General features: G+C 40.2%; 1 protein-coding gene across 2 annotated transcripts in view; it reads right to left on the bottom strand.

The window, feature by feature from the left end:
- The window catches only part of LOC148481538 (alcohol dehydrogenase 1-like), a 207,057-nt gene that overhangs the window by 42,496 nt on the left and 141,378 nt on the right, over positions 1-23,183 (bottom strand). For both annotated transcript variants that reach the window (XM_088453272.1, XM_088453273.1), the window contains one exon: positions 18,598-18,858. In XM_088453272.1, coding sequence (XP_088309398.1) covers positions 18,598-18,858 — 261 coding nt within the window. The remainder of the gene's footprint in view (positions 1-18,597; positions 18,859-23,183) is intronic.

The following is a 23,183-nucleotide window of genomic DNA, read 5'->3' as shown; positions in this document are numbered from 1 at the left end:
GGTGGCACACAATGGTGGGTAGGTGGGTGGCACACATTGGTGGGTATGTGGGTGGGTGGTGCACACTGGTGGGTAGGTGGGTGGAACACATTGGTGGGCAGGGGTGTTGATGCATGGCCCAGCCACTGCCCGTCTCATTCCAGCAGGCAGTGGCTGGGTCATGCATTTATAGGTGGGTGGCACACATTGGTGGGCAGTGGGGTTGCATTAATACAGTACCAATACTCACCAAAGTTCTGCAATCCAGACTTCAGTGTGCAGGCTCCCAATTGTGCTTCTTTCTCCTTCTATCCACGATGCTGCACAAGATGGCGGATAAGCGTGTAAAGGCTCCTGTCTGTCAAATTCCGCGACGTACGATGAATCGTGAGAAAAAAAAGTACTCATGATCGGCACCACATTGTGTCCCAGATTGGAAAATCTGGCCTACAGCACGGCAGATCTGAAGATGTGATGTACAATGAGCGGGGACGCGCATTGGCATTGTGATCGTGAGTGGAAACTCACGATTTGTCATCACGATTCGTCGAAATAGGCCAAATCGGGTAAAAAATCGCTATGTGTGTAGGCACCTTTAGGAATTGCTGGAGGTACTAATGATGCTATTTTACCCACAGGTCGTACTTTGGGAAGACAAGATTCCTGACAACTTGTACTCCATCAGAGAATCTGCATAGTGCACAAGTCAATCCTGGGGTTGTGCTGACGTAACCATGGTAATCCTAGAATAACTTCATGGGAAGCCTTGGGTATCACTAAGAACTTAAGATGCTCAGAATGGAGTGCTCCAATATGAACCAAGACTGACTGAGTCTCCTTGGCGACAGATCCATTTAACAGAGGTCATCCATCTACAGAGATCAGGGAGATAAGAGTGATCAAGAGAAGTACAAGGAATTTGTAGCTTGTAAACAAAACTGGAGGTCACGAAGTTTCCTGCTGCTCCAGAGTCTAACAGAGCAGTGACAAAAACAGGTTTAGGCTTAAGATCTATGGCTAAGATCAATACAGAATCTTTAGAGTTTGGGGATGGACTTATTACTCCTAACTTGATGTCCCCAGGACCATTTAGGAATGGGCATTTCCCAGCTTACGGGAACAAGAGACCACCAGGTTCCCCGAATCTCCGCAATATAGGCAGAGGTCTTTTAAAATTCTTCTCTGTTGTTCCTCTTTAGAGAGATGGGTATGATTCACCTGCATGAGCTCTTCATCTGTAGGAGAAGGAGTTAGGTGGGTAGGAGTGGGTAGTTGGGGGTGGCTTGTAATGGTCAGTTCTATGCTTCTCAGCCAGGAGTTCTCTAAATTGTAGATCAATTTTATTGCAAAGAGAAATCATATCATTGAGATTAGTTGGAAGCTCGCAGGTGGCCAAATCATCCTTTAATCTATCAGAAAGTCTGTGCCAAAAAGCTGTGGTAAGGGCTTCTTCATTCCATTTGAGCTCTGATGCCAAAATCTGAAACTGTCCAACATACTGGCTGACAGGACTGTTCTTCCTGGCTCATCAAAAATCCTCCTGAATGATGTTATAAATTCAGTATAATTGTTCAGAAGAGGGTCTGAAGGCTCCCAGAGTGGAGAAGCCCAATCCAAAGCTGAGCCGACCAATAAGGACATGATATAGGCCACTTTAGTTTTAGCAGAAGTAGAGTTTTCTGGCTGCAAGGTAAAATGCACATCGCACTGCTTAAGAAATCCGCAACATAACTTGAGACTGCCGTCAAATTTACTTGGCGTAGGTAGGTGCAACCGAGATGCTCTGTCACCTGTATTATCAGACCGAGGAGAAGGGGTAACCACTGTAACATTTGAAGTAGTCATAGTAGTTTGCATGATATCTTGGCATTTAACCATTTCTTGGAAGAACTGAGCCATTTGGTGTTGCATAGTTTCCAGGTTTTCCAAACGGGTTGCAATGCTCTGAATTAAATCTGTTCCGGACTCCTGTCCCATGGCGAGTCCATATGGCCAGTGCAAAATGTTAGGATCTGAGTTTGTTGTGGCCCCGGGTTGTAATAGGAGCAGACACCTGAACAGATTTAAATTGAAAAGTGTTTTTTTTTAATGGTTGAACTTGCAGACATGTACACGGATAAAATAAAGTCCAGAATATTAACAAGATGGTGATTAGAAACTGTAGTGAAGTAATAATAAACAATGTCCGGTTAGTGGCAGAACTAATAAAAAGTCTTTGTAAACCAAAAGGGTTGCTGCAGACAGGAAAACAGTTACTGATTGATACTAGTGAGATGAAATCCAGAGAGGTATAGAGTAATTGGATTAGCAGCAGCTGATGAATTGAACTGAGATGGCTCAGTGGAGAATCAGAGAGCTAGGCAGTGTAGGTTCAGGTTTAATTGTACACACAGTCCTTTGGCAGGGAAAGGGTAAGTAGAAGATGTAGGATGGTCCAGCAGGAGACTGGGAGCAGGCAGAACAGTGCAGGCTACTTGGAAGCTGGAATCCAGCAGGAGCACAGGTGAGCACTCAAACAGATGTTTACTGGAGCACAGGAACTCTCTCACAGCATAGGCTGTGAAACATGTTGCACTGGCAACTATGGGAAGCTCTGCACTCCCTTAAGTACCCATTGCAGAATCATGATAGGTCAGAGAGAGCATGTAACACGCCAGGACTGGAGCAGCTAAGTCACATGACCAGGGGCAAGATGGCGGTGCCATACCAGAGCAGAATGGAAACACCACCAGGCTTACCCTGGCCAGAATGACACAGTGCCCATGGAACACTTTGCACAGCCAACGCCCGCCTCCAGACACCATCCCCTCTGCCGGAAGGACCACACCACAGTCCCCTCACAGGTAATACCCGTCGTCCCCTATGCTGAGAAACCCTGGTCATGACATTACCTCTCCACAGTCTCCAGAATGTTGCTCTACAGTGCAGTAGAGATGTCCCCAGGAAAAAGGCGCGGGAACCAAATTCCCAGAGACCTGTGCATGCGCAGTAGATTCTGGCATCAAGCCAGAATATACTCCGCTGTCAGAGAGGAGGGGGCATGCATTGAGTCTGCACAAAGGGGCCCTCTCTTCTTTTAAAATGGCCCTGGGGAGTCCAGATACCAAGCAGAAAGATGACCTGGAAGTCTTGTTTTTGGTGTAAGCAAATTCACATTTCTTCTATTATTATTATATTATCCTTTATCTATGGCACCACAAGGGTTCTGCACCACCGTACAAATGAGCACACAAGAAAAACAGTTATTAACAGTACAAAACAATGCAGGACAAGTACATGGTGTATAAACATTGCTGCATAACACTTACAGTAAATAAGCAGCAGGGTGTCAGCAACCAAACTGTTAGGTGCTATTATGAGGACTCGGGAGTAAATAATAGTATAGGTAAAAGAAGGAGAAGCACATGAGGTGAGAGGGCCCTGAGGAGCAGACAGTCAGGGTGACACAGATGGGGTAGATAGTGAGGAAGGAGCATGGGATATAATGAGAGATGTAACACTTTGATAAAGAAGTTGGTCTTGAGAGTCTGTTTGAAGATTATTAGACAGGTGGAGAGTCTGATAGAGAGGGGAAATAATTACAAAGGTGGGTACAGCAAGGGTAAAATCTTGGAGACAGAAGTGGGAGGAAGTAATCAGTTGGCAGGAGAGGTGACATGTATTTGTGGAGTGAAGTGGGTGGGTGGGAGTGTGAAAGGAGATGAGGTCAGTGATGTAAATAGGAGAGGATTGGGTGATGGTTTTGAGTGAGTGTTAGAAGTTTGAATTGGGTTCTAAAGGGAAAGAGGAGCCAGTGTAGGCATTTTATTACAGAGGATTGAGATGTAGCGCTATCAGAGAGGAAGATAAGTCAAGCAGCAGCATTGAGAACAAATTGAAGAAGAGAGAGATGGGAAGCATAAAGGTCAGAAAGTAGGTTACAGTAGTCCAATCTGGGGATGACCAGTGAGTGGATGAGGGTCTTAGTTACCTATGAGGAGAGAAAAGGTCTGATACTGGAGATATTTCTGATATGGAGATGGTAGGACTGCAATAGGTACTGGATGTGTAGCTTGAAGGAGAGTGAGGAGTCAAGGTTAACTCCAAGACAGCTCACTTGTGGGCTAGAGTAGATGGTTGCACTGCCAATAGATAATTAAATTGTGGGCGGTGAGGTTATATGGGAGGGTGGGAAGATGAATGTGAAGGTCAAGAAAGCACTAGGACATCCAGGAAGAAATAGCAGAGAGACATTTGGAGATACGAGTGAGGAGATAAGGGGATGGGGGGGTCGGGGAGGAGAAGTAGATCTATTGGTGATTTATTGACATACTGTAGTCAAGTGATCTATATTTTCCAAATCACTATACAGTATGTAATGGTGTTATTTAATAGACTGTCAGATTATTAGTGTCCTTAACTGGTGTGCTGTGATTTATTTTTAACATTCTAAACCAAGGGTTCTCAATTCCAGTCCTCAAGTACCATTGACATGTTTTGAGGATTTTTACAGGGTCGGTAATTAAACCACTTGTACTAATATATTATATTTCAGGGTTAATTGGTCCATACAAAGAGATAAACTGAATAATAATTGAGGATTGATCCAGACACTACTGTTTGTCTGACAAACACCCGTCTCTGAAATCTCGAGTCTATGACATTAAACATTGTAGTTGTATTGCTCTTTCCTTCATTTTAAAGCTTGATTTCTTTGTTTAATGAAACCGGTGAGCATCCCCCAATCCTACCATAAACAGCCCATGTAAATGAAATAATGGGTGTGGTATATTGATTGCTTGTACTAATACAGTAGGTTCATATTAGTCTGCATGTATCCCTAAGCTACTGTACATGTACAAATCATTATTTTTTGCAGTCGCTGTTGGTACAATCTGAACATTGGCCTCATGAAGCTGCCACATTAGGACCTGAGATTTCTCTGGCAGCCCTGGTAACAGAATTAAATTTGTTCATGTTTTACATTTAATTCCAATTATGTTTAAATATAATTAATAATGGTATGTACTATATAGGCTACCGTTTTTTTCTATGTGCAACCATTTATACATTACATTACAATGCAGCCACTAAACCACTGAACTTCTTAAACTGTTCAAAAGAGCTCTATTTATATAAAAAGAAAATCAACATGTTAATGCTAATAATGTGGAAATTATTTACCTCATATTGCTACAGATTTACAGGTTGAGTCTCCCATATCCAAAATGCTTGGGACGAGGGGTATTTTGGATATCGAAATATTCTGTATTTTGGAAAATTTGCATACCATAATGATATATCTTGGGAATGGGACCCAAATCTAAACACAGATTGCATTTATATTTTATATACACCTTATGGAGCATACACACGGTCAGTTTTGTCAGATGAACGATTGAACGATTTTACCAAAGTTTTGAACGATTTGAACGGTTGAACAATTTTTGACTGCATTAAAATGGATGGAATCGTCCAAGTCTGACTGCAAACACATCAGATGTCAGATATCGTTATCTGACAAACGGGAACGCGCATCGTTCATCGTCCATCGTTCAGGCATGTCAGATATGTCAGATTTTCCATCAGATATGAACGACTGAACGATTTTTAAATCGTTATCGTTCAGATCTGAAGGAAAAATCTGACAGTGTGTATGCACCATTATACAAACAGCCTGCAGATCATTTTATGCAATATTTTTAATAATTTTGTGGCTCAAACAAAGTTTGTGTACATACATGCAATTAATTTATGTTTCATATACACCTTATACACACAGCCTGAAGGTAATTTTATACTGTATTTTTTTAATAATTTGATGCCTTAAACAAAGTTTGTTTACATTGAACCATCAAAAAGCAAAAGTGTCACTATCTCAGTCATGCTAACAATATTCCGTATTTCGGAATATTTGGATATGGGAGACTCAACCTGTACAACATATATATATATATATATATATATATATATATATATATATATATATATATATATCGATATAGATCCTGCACTCACATCAAAGAAAAAGTTCATCAGTGGGGTGCTATCCAAGATCAGATTTTTGAACTGATCCATAAATATCTACACAATCTCCAGTCACCTGGATAGGAGCACTCTCCAGTAAGTCAATAAAAGTCTTTGTTCAAAAGGTGATATAGTTTAATCAGAAAAAAGTTGCCACATAAATAATTGTCGACGTTTCGATTCCGATGGGAACCTTTTTCAAGACCGGCAAACAATGCATAAATGCACCATGTGTATATAATTCAAATTACATCTGAAGATGAAAATACAAAAAGAACAAAAGAACATAATCAGTACACATACTAAAAGGTATCATAATACCAATAGAGCAGCAAATAATATAGGACACAGTGACACAGTCTCTCAGGCTCCATATTCAATCCATAGAAAACCACATATGTACTAGAGATACAGAGTCATTGAATGCATATATACATCCATACATACCATGTAATTTTTCAATGGAGGAGGCTCTAAGTGATCTAGAACTTCACATGTTTCAACCACCTGCATACTGGGGCTATACTCCACAATGGTCCCAATATATATGCACCACAGATACCTATGCAATGACATATCAGTGAAATGAACACCTTCTAATATCAGAAATTGTGCTATAAAAAATGCATGTCATTTTAGCGAAACTTGCCGCTAGTACAGCCCGCATGTGCAGTCTCCTTACCCCAGCTTGCCTGCATCACATCTGGGGGGTTGCGCCGTGGAATCGGGGGGTACTAGATATCCCTGTGGATTGCAGCCTTCCCGCCCCATCCAAGCCGGGGACTCAATTTTGACTCGCAAGCCGACGGAGGCGTCTTTGAATCGGGGCGTATCTCCGCCCCGCTAGTACATGTGCAGCTGCTCTCCCCCACTGGACTTACCTGGTCGCCAGCTCCTGCTGCCCAACGATCATTTCTCCTGGTGAGGCGAGATCTCCAGCTGCTATTCCCGAGGCGGCCATTGCTCCAGCGGCTTCCCTGTTACCAGCGGCATCTGGCCGGTCAGCTGGTCCACTCCTGGGGGCCCCTGCTTGGAGTAAACTCTCTGTAGCCTGCTGAGTTCCTCCTGCTCTGCCTGGCTGGCGGTGGTGAGCACTTTGGGACACTGTTGTCTCTGCTTCTTTCAGCATTTTTTTTTCATTGCCTGCCTCATATTAACAATGTATGGTTCCTGCACCAATACTCCTTACTAATCCATTTGAGCCCTATTACCTAACACTCCTACCTGATAAGCCTGATCATCATATTAAACAAGCAATATCTGCATTTTGTTCCCCTTATTCAAATATTTTATATCAGGTGGTTTATAGTGTTGAAAGTAATTACTTTTACTTTCTGGGCTTTGGCTCCCTCTAGTGGTTGCTTGACATAGTTCTCTATAATAAAGTGTATTGCTTTAGCAATTTTTCTGTCCTTAAGAAGCCATAATTACATGGCTTACTAGTAAGCTAATACTGGCTGTCCTTCCGATACCATGACCAATCCTCATTTAACTGTATATATTTGATATTTTACCGCCTATTATATGGCTCCCTAGTTACCTGGCCTTTTACCCTCTGGGAGTCAATTAACTGGCCCCTTTATTTTATCCTACCTTCTTGTTTATCTTATACCATTGGTGATTCTTTCTATCAACCATGAGTAAAACCAACGCAAGAACCAAAAAATCAGTGGGTGGTGACATCGCTCAACATTTCTCAAGAAACGACAAAATGTCTCAATCGCAAAATCCCCCCTCTCCGTCACTACCACCCTCAGATGAGGACGGCCCTTCCTCTCCTGCCCCTTCTACTAAGGAAGACATACTAGCCCTGCGGTCACTAATTACTGACTTTAAGGAATTATATATAGAGTATTGAATCACATAGAGATGACTCAACATAAGGAATTTTCCTTGGGTTGGTGCACTCTTATATGTAAAAAATTGTTGTAATGTTTAAAATATAACTTTTACTTAAATATATTTAAAAAATTCTTGTTTTATACATACAAAACACAACACATATGCAGACAATATACACACATATATTACTACATTTTGTTTAAAGAAAAGAAGAATATTCTTTATATTGAGAAAAATATATATGGCTCAATACATTTTTTACCTTGAACAATAAAGTGAATTATTTAAACCACTGAAACAATCTGTCCTATATCATTATGTGGCATATGTATTATTGCCAATTATCAGGTCTTTTAACATATAATTTAATCACAAAAAATATTTTTTTATATATATGTTAAGTATACTTTCCCAGTGTCATAGTTCGTACATAGGAGTGGTTTGTATGCTGCAGACTGATCACACCCTCATAATTAACCCTTGTAATTTATCAGGAGAAAGGAAAGTGATTGTTCATATAAAATAACATTATTGTATAGTTCTGCTCCGTAGTTATAATCCTCTCTCAAAAAATATAGTAGTCCCTAACATGAACATGAGTCATACTATTTATAGAAGATTTTATGAAAAAACAGTGCCCTGTAATTGTTACACATTAGGTACATACAATGATGGTAACATAGTTGTTTATCAGAAGCATGTATACAATGTGATATTAATCACCACATAAGATACTTTGTAATAAACAGTGCCCTGAAATTTCTGCACATTAAATATATATAGAGAGAGCACATACAATAATATGTATACAACGCACCGCTATTAAAATTTATGAAAAATATATTGTAATAATCTGAAAAAGCTATAAATAAATTTGTAACAGAACTCTGCCTTAATTGAGGGAAGACCTCTCACCCCAATCTCCATTTACCAGGTGGTATTGGACGGATCAGAGAGAGACAGAGACCCCCTAAGTGCAGAGTAGAAGAAAGGGAGATGGAGGAGAGGAGAGCATAGAGCCGGTGTCTGCTGTCCCTGCTAACTCCGGTGTCCCCCTGTTGTGTATACCACAGTGCAGGGCAGAGCCGCCGGGGAGAGTGGGATGAGAGAGCCGACAGAAATACCTTTATTTCCTGATGCGGTGAGCGAACAAGGGTGGGGTGTGCGGGAGCAATCTCCCGGCGCTGGCTGATGATGACGCGCGTTTCACTGGAGAGCTTGTTCACATCGGAGCCTACATTCTCCCTGTGACAGCTTCTCCTTAAATAGCCTGGGGGGATGTGCTAATTGCCTCATTATTATCAGGATATAATTACTCCAATTCATGAAAGAAAGTTATTAGACTAAACGTATAGTGCTATTTAATAGTTTACAATATTAAAAACAATAAAATTAATAAAATTAAAAAGGGATGATAAATAAAAAAGAGTTTTTACAATATAGGAAACCCCATTAATTAACCAGGTATAGACTTAATTAGCTAAACAGATTTACATTTTGATTGTATATCTACCCCATCCATGACAATCATAAACATATAAAGGCTAGAGAGTATATATTATCAGTCTAACTATCTAAGATGAATAACAATTTATTAAATGACAATGAAAAACAATGAAAAAACCATCAAAATAATGTCCCTTTATGTAGTGACTACCTAATAGAATTTATATTATTATAATTTTGTGTAGGGTGATTTAAATATGATTAAGATAAGAGTTATAAAAAATAAAATTAAAAATAAAATTAATAATAATAAAAAAGGGGGAAATTAAACATACTAAAATATATAGAATATAAAGTGTAATAGTGTCTAACATTCTAATAATTATATGTATTTTCAACAAAGTGAAGAAAGGGGTGCTTAATAGTGAAATTATTATTATTAAAAATATATGAAAAAAACAGTATATAGTGATAATACCTATGTGAAATATATACGTGTTATGGAAAATTTTGATGATTTATTTTATAGAGAACAAAATTAATAAACACAATTGTATCAATTATTTTATTGAGTGATTCTCATTATCATATTATATATATATAAAATTATCCCATCTCATGATAGATCATATGCTAGATGATATGTAGATATTAATATGGACCAGTATACATTATTAGATATCACAATTCCATGAGTATATATAAACTTGTTTACTATATTTATAACACTCATAAATGTTTTAATGTAGAGTAGTATATATAATTGAATAAAGATAGGACTATAAGAAAGAAAGAAATTAATCATGTATCTATGCGAAAGAAAAAGACAGGAGAAAGGAGAGAAAATAGTATTAAACTTATGTGAAACAAGAATTCACTCATATAAATCGATACTATTTCTTCTAGAATGTTAATTGATGATTGAGTTTAGGGGTGATAAGGAAACATTCATGAACTTATACTGGCAGAAACATTCCATAGTTGTTGGATTCATTAAGACCGTTAGGTATCAATGATCCCATTTTAAAGATCCATTTACATTCCAATTTCAGCAATTATTTTGTGATGTAACCTTGTAACCTCCTCAAGGGTTAATTATGAGGGTGTGATAAGTCTGCAGCATACAAACCACTCCTATATACGAACTATGATACTGGGAAAGTATACTTAACATATATATAAAAAAATATTTTTGGTGATTAAATTATATGTTAAAAGACCTGATAATTGGCAATAATACATATGCCACATAATGATATAGGACAGATTGTTTCAGTGGTTTAAATATTTCACTTTATTGTTCAAGGTAAAAAATGTATTGAGCCATATATATTTTTCTCAATATAAAGAATATTCTTCTTTTCTTTAAACAAAATGTTGTAATATATGTGCGTATATTGTCTGCATATGTGTTGTGTTTTGTATGTATAAAACAAGAATTTTTTAAATATATTTAAATAAAAGTTATATTTTAAACAATACAAAAAAAAATTTCATATAAGATTGCATCAACCCAAGGAAAATTCCTTATGTTGAGTCATCTCTATGTGATTCAACACTCTATATATAAGTACTTTGTACTTTTCCTATGGTGCACCACCAGCTATATCCAACCAATAGGGGATAACACCCACTAGAAATGATGAATAAACTGGTTATAAAATTATTGTAAGTGATTAATTCAGAGTTAAATTATATTTGTTCCTGTGCGGATTCAACAAACCCTTCCCCAGTGACTTTAAGGAATCCCTGGAGACTAAACTCGACAAGGTCGTCACATCTATCAGGTCTGATATCTCCTCCCTAGCCTTTAGGACTACTAAACTGGAATCCCGTCAGGACATTCTCCACAAAGCTCAGACGGATACCCATAGAGATCTAGATCATATTGCTCAGGTACTCTCTGATCTCCGCATGAAAAATTAAGGTCTTGAAAATCGAGAGAGAAGAAATAACCTTCGAATTCGCAATGTTCCTGAATCCATTACGCCGGACTCTTTAGAACCCTATTTACACAGATTGTTTTCCTTTCTTCTCCCTGACCTGGGGTCTCGGCACATTGGAACGGGCACATCGGGCTCTTCGACCTAAACCTCGGGAGGGTGATCCCCCAGAGATGTCATCATGAGATTCCTTAGCTTCAAAGATAGAGAAGCTGTCCTAGCTCCGACCCGTGGCAAGCCTCATATTCTCTACGAAAACACTAAGCTTCAATTTTTATCAAGATCTAGCACCCACGACAATTATTAAACGAAGAGAACTTCGGGATTTGACAGAGGCCCTACGCGATCCTGGAATACGTTACCAATGGGGGTTCCCATTCAAGCTTATAGTTGATCTTCATGGCAAAACTATCGTTATACGGGACCATTGAGAGCGGAAAGACCTCCTGATGCACTTAGAAGAATCAGGTCCCCCTGACCACTCCTCTAGAGATAACCCTTGAATCTACCCACTCTTTATTGATAGAGTCCTTCTACCTACCACAAGGGCCTTGTTACTTTTATTGGTGCAAATACAATACCACCTGTTATTGATTATTCCTTGCAGGTTTTATTCATAGTATTGTACTACTACACAAATTGTATATTTGTCATATTTTTCCTCTATATGTAGATTGTTGACATCACTCGTGGAATTTATATATTTCACTGTTTCTTGTTTGTAATCAGACAAGTGGGATGTAGACTAGGAATACAAATTACTATCTATTCTTAGGTAATACACCACTTGCTTATCTTTATTTCATGTTTCATTTATTAGGTTTATTCAATATCACTAATTGCAAGTACTGTGTTATGTCTTATGTTGATATCATCATTTTTAGTAGCATTATTTTTTATTCTTAATATGTGTATTTTTCTACTATTATAGGCCTTGCAATGTTTAAAATGTTGGCACACACCGAGAGGGTTTAAGATCTATTTTGCTCTACCTAGTTCTGATTTGTATTTTTTTTTTTTGTTTAAGCTGTATGTCGGATATATTTGATACACAATAACTTAACTATATATTTTTCTTTTTTTTTTACTTTTCTCATTTAATTATAGATACTATTTTCCCAGAGGCTAAGCAGACCAAGTCCTGTTTACCTCTTTGGACTCTTTAGTCCTAATTTCTGTATGTGTTAACCTACACTGGATTCGTGGATTCCGCATTCAGACTCCGTTCTTATTTTTCCTTTTCCTGATCTCTCCCCCCCACCCTTTTTTTTTCTTTCTTTTTCTCATTTTTCTTTTCTCTCTTTTTCTTCTCCTCCTGAGCGAGTCGGGATTTTAGTTTTTTTTTCATTTACTGTTATTTTTATTTCATTCCCTTTTTATTTGGCTCATTGAAATTGTCAAGATGCCCTTCACTGTTGTTTCCATGAATGTTAAGGGTCTTAATACCCCTCAAAAACATTTACTGCTTTTCCGCACTGTTCGTGGCCTTAAAGCCGGAATAGTACTACTACTACAAGGAACCCATTTCCACGCTCCCTGCCACCCAACTCTTTGATCTAAGAACTTCTCCACTGTGTTATATTCTTCAAGCTCAAGCAAACATAATGGTGTTGCAATTCTAATTAATAATAAACTTCCTTTCACTCAACACTCTGTTTTCACAAACTCGGACGGTAGATTCGTTATTCTAACTGGAAAACTGGGGCACTTAGAGGTGACAATAGCTAATGTTTATGCTCCCAACACAGGTCAGATTTAATTTTTTAACTCCTTTTTTTCGGTCTTAAATAAACGGAGAGCGGGATATCTCATAGTGGGTGGAGACTTCAATGCTGTTCTTAATCCAGACCTAGATTAGTCACATTCTTCAAATAGTACCCATATAAATTGGCTCACTAAATCCCTTAATAAGCATATTCGGGACTCAGGACTCTTTGACGCCTGGCGTGCACTCAATCCATCTTCTCGAGACTATACCTTTTCTTCTCCCCCCATCATATATATTCTAGGATCGGTTTGTTTCTCTGTTGTACTCAAGCTTCCAAACATCTCCTAGACTCAACTATTACGCCTAATTCATGGTCGGACCATTCTATCCTCACAACCTCTTACGATCTTCTTGATACGCCTGCATCCAGGCCATCTTGGCGATTAAATGAAACCCTCCTGAAGATCCCACAATTTCAGACTAGGATTAGATCCGCATTAGCTGACTATTTCTCTACTAATTTGGCGGAATCTCCTTGCTCACCCTTGGTTTGGGAGACCCACAAATCCGTAATCCGCGGACACATTATTAGCTATGCCTCTTTTAGGAATAAGGAGCGTAAAATTAAACTGTCTCTTCTGACTGATGAAGTCAAACAATTAGAAACCTCCCATAAACATAATCCATCCTCCCTTATTTATAAAAAACTCACATCTGCCAGAAATGACCTCAATGCCATTTTATCTGAAAAGACGGAAAAATCCCTCCGCTGGCTCAATCAACGCTTTTATGAAAAAAGTAATAAAGCAGACACGTTATTGGCCAATAGATTAAAATCCCGGAAGGCTAGAACAGCCATACAGGCCATACAAGATAGGAATGGCGTCCCTCAATATAACCCAGCTACCATAAATGGCATCTTTCATACATACCATGATCAATTATATAATCTTGCAGATGCAACCAATGAGGATCCTAGCATTAATTCATGAACCATTGACTACCTTTCCTCCTGTGGTCTTCCTGGTATTGACACGCAAATGGCAGAAATGCTGGGACTTCCAATTACCGAGGAAGAAACACGCCTTGCTCTTAAAACCCAAAAGCCTTCAAAGGCACCTGGCCCTGATGGCTATCACATATCCTACTATAAAACATTTCAAGAGTCCTTAGTTCCACACTTGACTAAGATGTTTAATCAAATTTTAGATGGTGAAACCTTTCACCCATCTACTACTAAAGCTACCATCACAGTTATTCCCAAACCAAACAAGGATCCTCTTATTGCTTCTAATTAGCGACCCATATTACTACTTAACGCCGACTTAAAAATTTTTGCAAAAATACTTGTAACTGGGCTTAACCCCATATTACCCGACCTTATTCACCCTGATCAGGTGGGCTTTGTCCCGTCCAGGCAAGCACTTGACAACACCAGATGAACAGTGGATATTATTCACTATATTAATACACACTAACTTCCCTCTCTTATGCTTGCTCTGGACGCGGAGAAAGCCTTTGATAGGGTCGCCTGGCCATTTATGATGCATACGCTCTCCGCCTTTGGTTTTAGAGGTAAATTCTTACAAGCCATTAAAGCCCTATACTATAACCCTACTGCTTCTGTTCTTGCTGGGGGATTGCTTTCAGACCCATTCACCATAACCAATGGAACACGGCAAGGGTGCCCATTGTCGCCTCTTATTTTTGCACTGATCATGGAACCACTTGCTAGAAGGATACGTATAAATCCTGATATTACTGGTGTGACTGTTGGGACCTCTCAATAAACTCTCTCATTATTTGCGGACGATATCCTTCTTACCTTGACTAAACCGCTTATCTCATTACAAAATTCGTTTCATGAACTATCTATCTATGGAGATTTATCAGGCTACAAAATTAACAATAGCAAATTGGAAGCTCTTCCTCTTCATCTCCCGAGAGATCTGAAGCAACTGCTGCAGCTGAATTTTGAATTCAATTGGAGAAAAGACTCCTTGTCATATCTTGGGGTTAATATTACCAAAACATATGATCGTTTGTATCAGGCTAATTATCCTCCACTGTTTAAGTCTATTGAACATGACTTACTACAGTGGAAGACCTACTTTATATCATGGATTGGCCATATAAACGCTATTAAAATGAATGTTTTACCTAAGTTGTTGTATTTGTTTCAGACGCTCCCGGTCGCAGTACCGACCAGAGTTCTTTATCAGCTTCAATCGTTGTACTGTCATTTTGTCTGGAATTATAAAAAGCCTCGAATTAGAAGGGAAGTCTTAGCTAGATGATCATCGAATGGGGGACTAGGATTACCGATGCTCCTACGGTAAATAATGCCTCTGGTTTGAGCCAAATGGTGGCTTGGCATGCCCCTATTTTCACTAAACGATGGGTAGATCTAGAGGGAGCTCTGGTGGGGGTGGAATTAGTTTCATACTTACCCTGGCTACCACGTAAACACCGACCTAGGTCCGTACTTTGAACCCCTGCAGTAGCTTTAACACTCTCTACATGGGACACTCATAATAAAAAATTTGCTCTTTCCAAGTACCCTTCTCTTCAGACCCCCCTGTGGCACAATCCTTCCTTTACACCAGGGCTCTCATCTGCTATGGCATCTATATGGTCTGCAGCAGGTATCACACAAATCCGTCATATTATAGGACAATTTGCTCCACAAAACGTTGGTGATTTTCAGCAGACATATAACATCCCTGACTCCTCTCACTACCAATATCTACAACTCCGACACTTTGCTACGTCAGTGCTTTCTACCCCCCAGCCTCATACACTGTCCTCAATAGAAAAACTGTGTATTTACCGACCCACTGATAGGGGCACTATATCCTTTCTCTACCATTCTGTTTTGGAGTCCCCCTCACTCCCTATACACGAACTCGCATGGGAAGCAGACCTGGGACAACCACTGGGAGATGATACTTGGGAAATAATACGTCTCGCTATCTCCAAATGTTCTCTTAGTGTAGCTATCAAAGAAAACTCATATAAAGTTTTTACCAGATGGTATCTGGTCCCGGAGCACCTTCATCAAATGTTTCCTAACAATTCTGACCTGTGTTGGAGACAATGTGGCCACATTGGTACATTTTATCATACTTGGTGGACATGTCCAAAAATTATTCCATTCTGGAACATGGTCCGTACCCTTATATCATCAGTTGTAAATATACCTTTCTCTCTATCACCTGCCAACCTGTTACTGTGTGCTCCAGTAGACCAGGTTTCTAAAAATCCGAACAAATTGATTGTTCACATCTCATGTGCAGCTAAATATCAGATAGCACGTAACTGGAAAAAACCTGATGCTCCAACTCGTCAAGAACTCTTGAATAGAATTTGGTTTATATCTAAAATGGAGTACACTACCAGTCTTTTGACTAACTCAGTGGAGAGGTTTCACTCTATTTGGTCCTCCTGGTACTCCCTTCAGGAGGTTACCCTTCCTGGACTCACGTGAATTATGATTCATAATTTTGATCCGGTTTCATTATTTTCTTATTTATTCATTATTTTTTATTTGATTTATTTACTTTTGTTCTGGTATTATTCTGTCCCCCCGGCTCACTTATATTTATACTTATATTTTTTCTCCCTACCCCATCTTCTCCCTTTTTTTTATTAGTCACCCTATTTTTCTGCTTTATCTCTTTACCTTTTTCTTTTACTATATCACGGTTATTATACTATAGTTTTATTGCAATTTATGAGGATGTTCTCTTCAATTATTATAACATGGAAGAACTTTTCTTTCTTTTTGTTGTTTATTATATTTTTTGATATGTACAATTCTTACGTATTAGAGACTTATTGTTTATCTCTATATTCTATTGTCCATTGAGATGTAATACTGTTTTATATATCTAGTCCAATAAAACTAATAAACTATTTAAATAAAAATGCATGTGATATACGTATAATGGTCCCCCAGGTATAATAGCCTACAATGGGTTCATAATCAGCCTCACACAATAGTACCCTACTAAAAAGACAGGCACATGGGAAAAAAAAGGCAGCGCTTACCAGGTTGACATGAAAAAACAACTTCATATATCATAGCATCACCTCTGAGCAGAGCTACACTCCACATATGTCCCAGTTGGCATACATCAAAGATACCTATGTAGTAAAATATCGATTGTATAAGCACAATATACAGGACCTGTGCTGTAACCATGTTGGTACATGTCATACAATAAAAGCACTCAGCGGTCTAAGTTAGCTAAAAGGTGGCTAAAGGTCAATCTTCTGGCCATAGACATATAAACATACCAAATAAGCGCTTACCAGGTCGACGAATACACCGCACTAGGTTATCAATGCTCCGGGATACGGCCAGGCTCCGGGGCAGCGAGCTGTTCACGTGCTAACTCTCCAGCTGACTGTGGTGCATATATATTGGGACCATTGTGGCGTATAGCCCCAGTATGCAGGTGGTTGAAATATGTGAAGTTCTAGATCACTTAGAGCCTCCTCCTATGAAAAATTACTTGGTATGTATGGATGTATATATGCATTCAATGACTCTGTATCTCTAGTACATATGTGGTTTTCTATGGATTGAATATGGAGCCTGAGAGACTGTGTCACTGTGTCCTATATTATTTGTTGCTCTATTGGTATTATGATACCTTTTAGTATGTGTACTGATTATGTTCTTTTGTTTTTTTTGTATTTTCATCTTCAGATGTAATTTGAATTATTATTACACATGGTGCATTTATGCATTGTTTGCCGGTTTTGAAAAAGGTTCCCGTTGGAATCGAAACGTCGACAATTATTTATGTGGCAACTTTTTTCTGATTAAACTATATCACCTTTTGAACAAAGACTTTTATTGACTTACTGGAGAGTGCTCCTATCCAGGTGACTGGAGATTGTGTATATATATATATATATATTATATATATATACGTATATATTACAATGTAATGTAAAACGTCACACTTTTCTAATGCATACTATTTTAGCTTTGGGCTCTATACAAAATGTTATTATGTAATGTTATTTTGATTTGTTTTAGCATTCCCAAAATGGCATGATTCCTTTGTGAATAAGTTAACTGAACATCTTGGCAAAAATGTATAAAAACCAGGTATGGTAAATAGTAAAACTATGGCTGCACTGGCTTGATATTCAGAATAGTATTTTAATTGGTGTGAGAGTCAAATTATTACTGTAGTTAAAATTAAGAGTTATAAGTGTGTTGTGTTTTGCTGTCCTAGTCTAAGTATCATAGTGATGGATTGTTTTAAGTGAATGCAATGGCCAGTATATTACTCATTTTATAATGCAGCCTTAACACTCTAGTGTGTTTATTACGATTATAATGCATCACACAGAAATGTACTAGCATTGTACAAATGGAAAATGTAGTGTAACTCACAGCAACCAATTATTAGCTTTGACCTATCACCTGCCTACTGAAAGTTAGACAATAAAAGATATGCATCATATTGGTTGCTTTAAGTAATAACACATTTTCACCATTTTGTACAATAGACCACATTGTAAGATGGGTACCACTTACGGGCTACCAATTATATAGCAGCATGAAACAAGAAAAAAAATATTCTCAGAGTTACATTTACATCCAGGACTAGAAAAACACATCGTAATAATACAATTCACCTTTTAGTTACTAACCATGATATCAGTGTTTCCAATGCACTCAAAAGAATAATGCACTCCCCCATTAGTCATCTCTAGCAGCACCTCATGAATGGGTTTCTTGTGGTCCTTTGGGTTGATGCACTCAGTGGCTCCCAGCTCTTTAGCTTTCTCAAACTTATCACTATTTACATCAATAGCGATAATCCTGGAAGCTCCGGCTACTTTACATCCAATAATCACAGAGAGACCAATGCCTCCCAATCCAAATACTGCACATGTGGAGCCAGCCGTGACCTGCAATAATAAGTTCAAGATATGTCATTAGACAATTTGTGGGTTTCAGGATTATGAAAAGGAGGGTTTTTAGAAGTGAAGGTTCTACTTAACATTATTACAGTTTCTACTTATCATTTATCTAGCACTTCTAGAAGATAATAGCTAGAATCTGATTGGTTAATATGGGCAACATCTCTACTACTAAAAAAACTGCACTTTAATATATATACCCCTTAGTCTCAATAATGACTTAAAGTAATGTATCCTTGCTCAGGTACTTTTATCTGATCACAGTATTGAATTAAGTTGATCAGATTCACAATTCAGCATAGAGGGCATCATTCAGAGATAGACGTATTGCAGATGTTTATGCTGTTGAGCAAATTTCTGTAATCTGTGCATACGTCTGAGGTGACACTGCACATGCGTCTGATGTGACACTGCACATACGTCTGAGGTGACACTGCACATGCATCTGAGGTGACACTGCACATGCGTCTGAGGTGACACTGCACATGCGTCTGAGGTGACACTGCACATACGTCTGAGGTGACACTGCACATGCGTCTGATGTGACACTGCACATACGTCTGAGGTGACACTGCACATGCGTCTGAGGTGACACTGCACATGCGTCTGAGGTGACACTGCACATACGTCTGAGGTGACACTGCACATGCGTCTGATGTGACACTGCACATACGTCTGAGGTGACACTGCACATGCGTCTGATGTGACACTGCACATACGTCTGAGGTGACACTGCACATGCGTCTGAGGTGACACTGCACATGCGTCTGAGGTGACACTGCACATGCGTCTGAGGTGACACTGCACATGCGTCTGAGGTGACACTGCACATACGTCTGAGGTGACACTGCACATGCGTCTGATGTGACACTGCACACACTCTGAGGTGACACTGCACATGCGTCTGAGGTGACACTGCACATGCATCTGAGGTGACACTGCACATGCATCAAGTTTCATTACCGTCGGCAGTGGCAACGACTATTTTCCCGTAGAGTGATTGACAGTCAGAGAGCATTTTGGGGAGATTACAGGGAGTGACTGCAAAAAGTCAGGCATGTCACAACCATTTTTGGAGTGTATTACCGGCTGCATCTGCATTCCCGTCTGCAATAAAAATGGCTACAGGGTCTCAGTCCATGCGGCCATTCTGTTCGACCACAGAATTACTCAGTAGGCCGAATACCAAAGAGTCTGCAACCGATGCTGCATCTTTGTACACATTCTCTTAGATCTGAGAATTTGCAGGTGGGCCTCTCAATACAAATCCAGGCAGCTGTGACACTTACATATTCATGCACAGCCGCTGGGTACAAATTTGCTGTAGGGTCTATCTCTGAATTAGGCCCAATATACAGATGTTTGAACTGCACTTCATTGTAGTCCTATTATTGCTGTGGACTTGTAGTGTAGTGGTGTGAGTGCCGTCAAAGAGAGTGAGTATCACTTCTCCACATGTAATCATGCTTAGTCTTTTATCAATTTCCAAGCACAAAGGGCCCATATAAAAGATTTAGGAGATGATTATTAGTAACATATTCTTACACAGAGCCAGAATATTCCGTTGTGCTTTACAACTGGTGATAAGGAGAAATTATTAAGTATAAAGTACCATTCATAAGTTTTCTTTATTTCTATGCCAAATTTAAAAAGTATCACTTAAACACACAGTTTTATAATAAAAACACTTATCACTAGAAATAAAACATTATGTATCTAACTAATGGCTATTACCTCATTTACAGACCAATTTATCAATAATTGCACTCCTGTGCCAGACTCTTGCAAATGTGCAGTCTACAGAGCAGGTATACATGGCGGGCATTGCCGGAGCTTGGTAGATCCGATAGCATTGGATTCTGCATAGAAACCTGTGGGGGCTGCTGCTGATGTCGGAAATGGACAGGCCACAGCAAATATCAGAGATATCTGCTGTGATCACTTCATAATACATCTGGGGGATACAATATATTTGTGGGTAACCCTCAAAAACACCCATTGTGGCACTCCCACATAATGGAGATGACCTACCTCCATTTGGTGGAACGGACCAAATCTCTGCCCCTTCTCCGCCCCCAACCAATCACAGCATAGTCCATGCGCAGGACCCATTTTGCACATGTGCAGATGCCCCACCATCAGATATGTATGTAAACCATCGGGTTTATGTACATATCTGAATCGGGTCCTCTGTCACAACCACAGGAACAAATATGTAATACAGCAATAATTATGTGAAACTGACAGTTATGCTGCCCATCCACTAGGCTATTATACCTAGCGATGGAGCGATATCGATGGTTGTTATCGCTCCATCGCTTGGTAATCGCCCGCAAATCGGGCAGTAAATGGATAAAAACGACCAGCGATGCGCACGCCCGCTGGTCGTTTTTAACATCAATCTTTGCCCGAACATGACGGTCAACCTGACGACCGCCATCAGGTTGCCATGTTCGGGGATGATTGATCTGCATACACTGAACGTCTGAACGTTCAGTATATGCAGTTCACCCCGCGGGAGACGTCGTCCCCCGCATCGTTAATGGATGGGCAGCATAAGACAGTATATTTGATGATATTTTGTTCTAAAAGCTTCTCGTTGATGTCACCTCCTTCAAAGCATTGCTACTACCAGATTCTACAACTGCTGCCACTGACATTGCACAATGTAAATCCTCCCTCTGTCACATGCCACCGAGACCCCAGAGTCAGACCCCGTTGTTTACCTTTGCGGGCACTCTCCCGTGACATTCACAGGAGGCTGCGGCATCGTTTCCGGCTGGCTCCGTCTGTGTCTCCTCCTTGGGATGTGGGTGTAGGTGATGTGCTCTGGCTTCCCCACGATGCGGCAGTGGCGTCCTCCTCCTCTGGTCTCCGTCAGTCTCTGCTGTCCCTCTGCTGCAGTGGGTCTGGCGTCTCACATGGATCAGCTGCCGCTCACCAAAGTAGATGGGTGCAGCCATCTTGGACCAGGGCATGTGATGCTGTCTCCACAAATGGAGCAGCTTCCCCTCTGAATCTGGCCAGTCAGCTCCCAGCAGTCTGTATAAAGGGACCTCCTGTCCCACTAGCAAGTTGCCACTGCAACAGGACTTTCAGTCTATTACTGAGCTCTCTTACTGTGCTCCCAGTGTATCTGCTGAATCCTCAGTACCTATACTCTGTGTGACAAACCAGCCATCCTCCATTCACCTGGGGTCCAGTTACCTCCCGGTCCTAACCGGTGACAATCCAGCTGTCCTCCATTCACCTGGAGTCCAGTTACCTCCCGGTCCTAACCGGTGACAATCCAGCCGTTCTCCATTCACCTGGAATCCAGTTACCTACCGGTCCTAACCGGTGACAATCCAGCCATCCTCCATTCACCTGGAGTCCAGTTACCTCCCGGTCCTAACAGGTGACAATCCAGCCGTCCTCCATTCACCTGGAATCCAGTTACCTCCCAGTCCTAACCGGTGACAATCCAGCCGTCCTCCATTCACCTGGAGTCCAGTTACCTCCTGGTCCTAACCGGTGACAATCCAGCTGTCCTCCATTCACCTGGAGTCCAGTTACCTACCAGTCCTCCCTGAGTTAAGCCGTGCCTCAGTAACTACTCTTAGGCTCCTTCAGCCAATAAAACCTTCATGTGCAGGAACTTCATTAAACCTAGTCTCCTCCAGAGAGCATCCGAGTTGAACAAGACAGGTCCAAGACCCAGCTCCAAATACCTTTGACTGTGTCAGTTTGCACTGGCCCAGTGGACTTGGCAAGTGGTCAGGGATCTGGTGCAGATTCCTCTCAGGATGTTCTATCCCGTCTGGAAAGACAAGAAACCTCCCAAATACAACATATCCAATTCATTCAGGATATGTTGTCTCATTTGGATAGCGTACAGGCTCTTTTGTCAAACCCTGCTCCAGTTAACGCTCAAGCTGCAATTTCTTCCTCTGAGTCATCTCCGCCTTTAGCACCACCTTCTGCTCGACTCCAACTCGCTCCTCCATGCAAGTTCAATGGCAACCCCAACCTATGCAGGGGTTTTTTAAACCAGTGCGAGATCCACTTTGAGCTTCAGCCGGCCAACTTCCCGACAGCCAGAACCCGAGTAGCCTACATAATCTCTCTGCTCTCTGGGCAAGCACTTGATTGGGCTTCTCTGGGAAAAATCTGATCCATTACTTTCTAACAAGCCTGAATTCATCTCCACGTTTCGCAGGATCTTCGTTGAACCTGGAAGAACCACCTCCGCCTCGACAGATATTCTACATCTCCGGCAAGGCAGCAAAACTGTTGGTTAGTATGTTGTTCAATTCAGAACCTTGGCCTCAGAA

The sequence above is a fragment of the Taudactylus pleione genome, unplaced genomic scaffold, assembly GCF_031769625.1.
Source record: "Taudactylus pleione unplaced genomic scaffold, aTauple2 ptg000574l, whole genome shotgun sequence".
NCBI lineage: Eukaryota > Metazoa > Chordata > Amphibia > Anura > Myobatrachidae > Taudactylus > Taudactylus pleione.
Note: the sequence above shows the minus strand (reverse complement) of the source record. Positions and strands in the feature narration are given on the sequence as shown.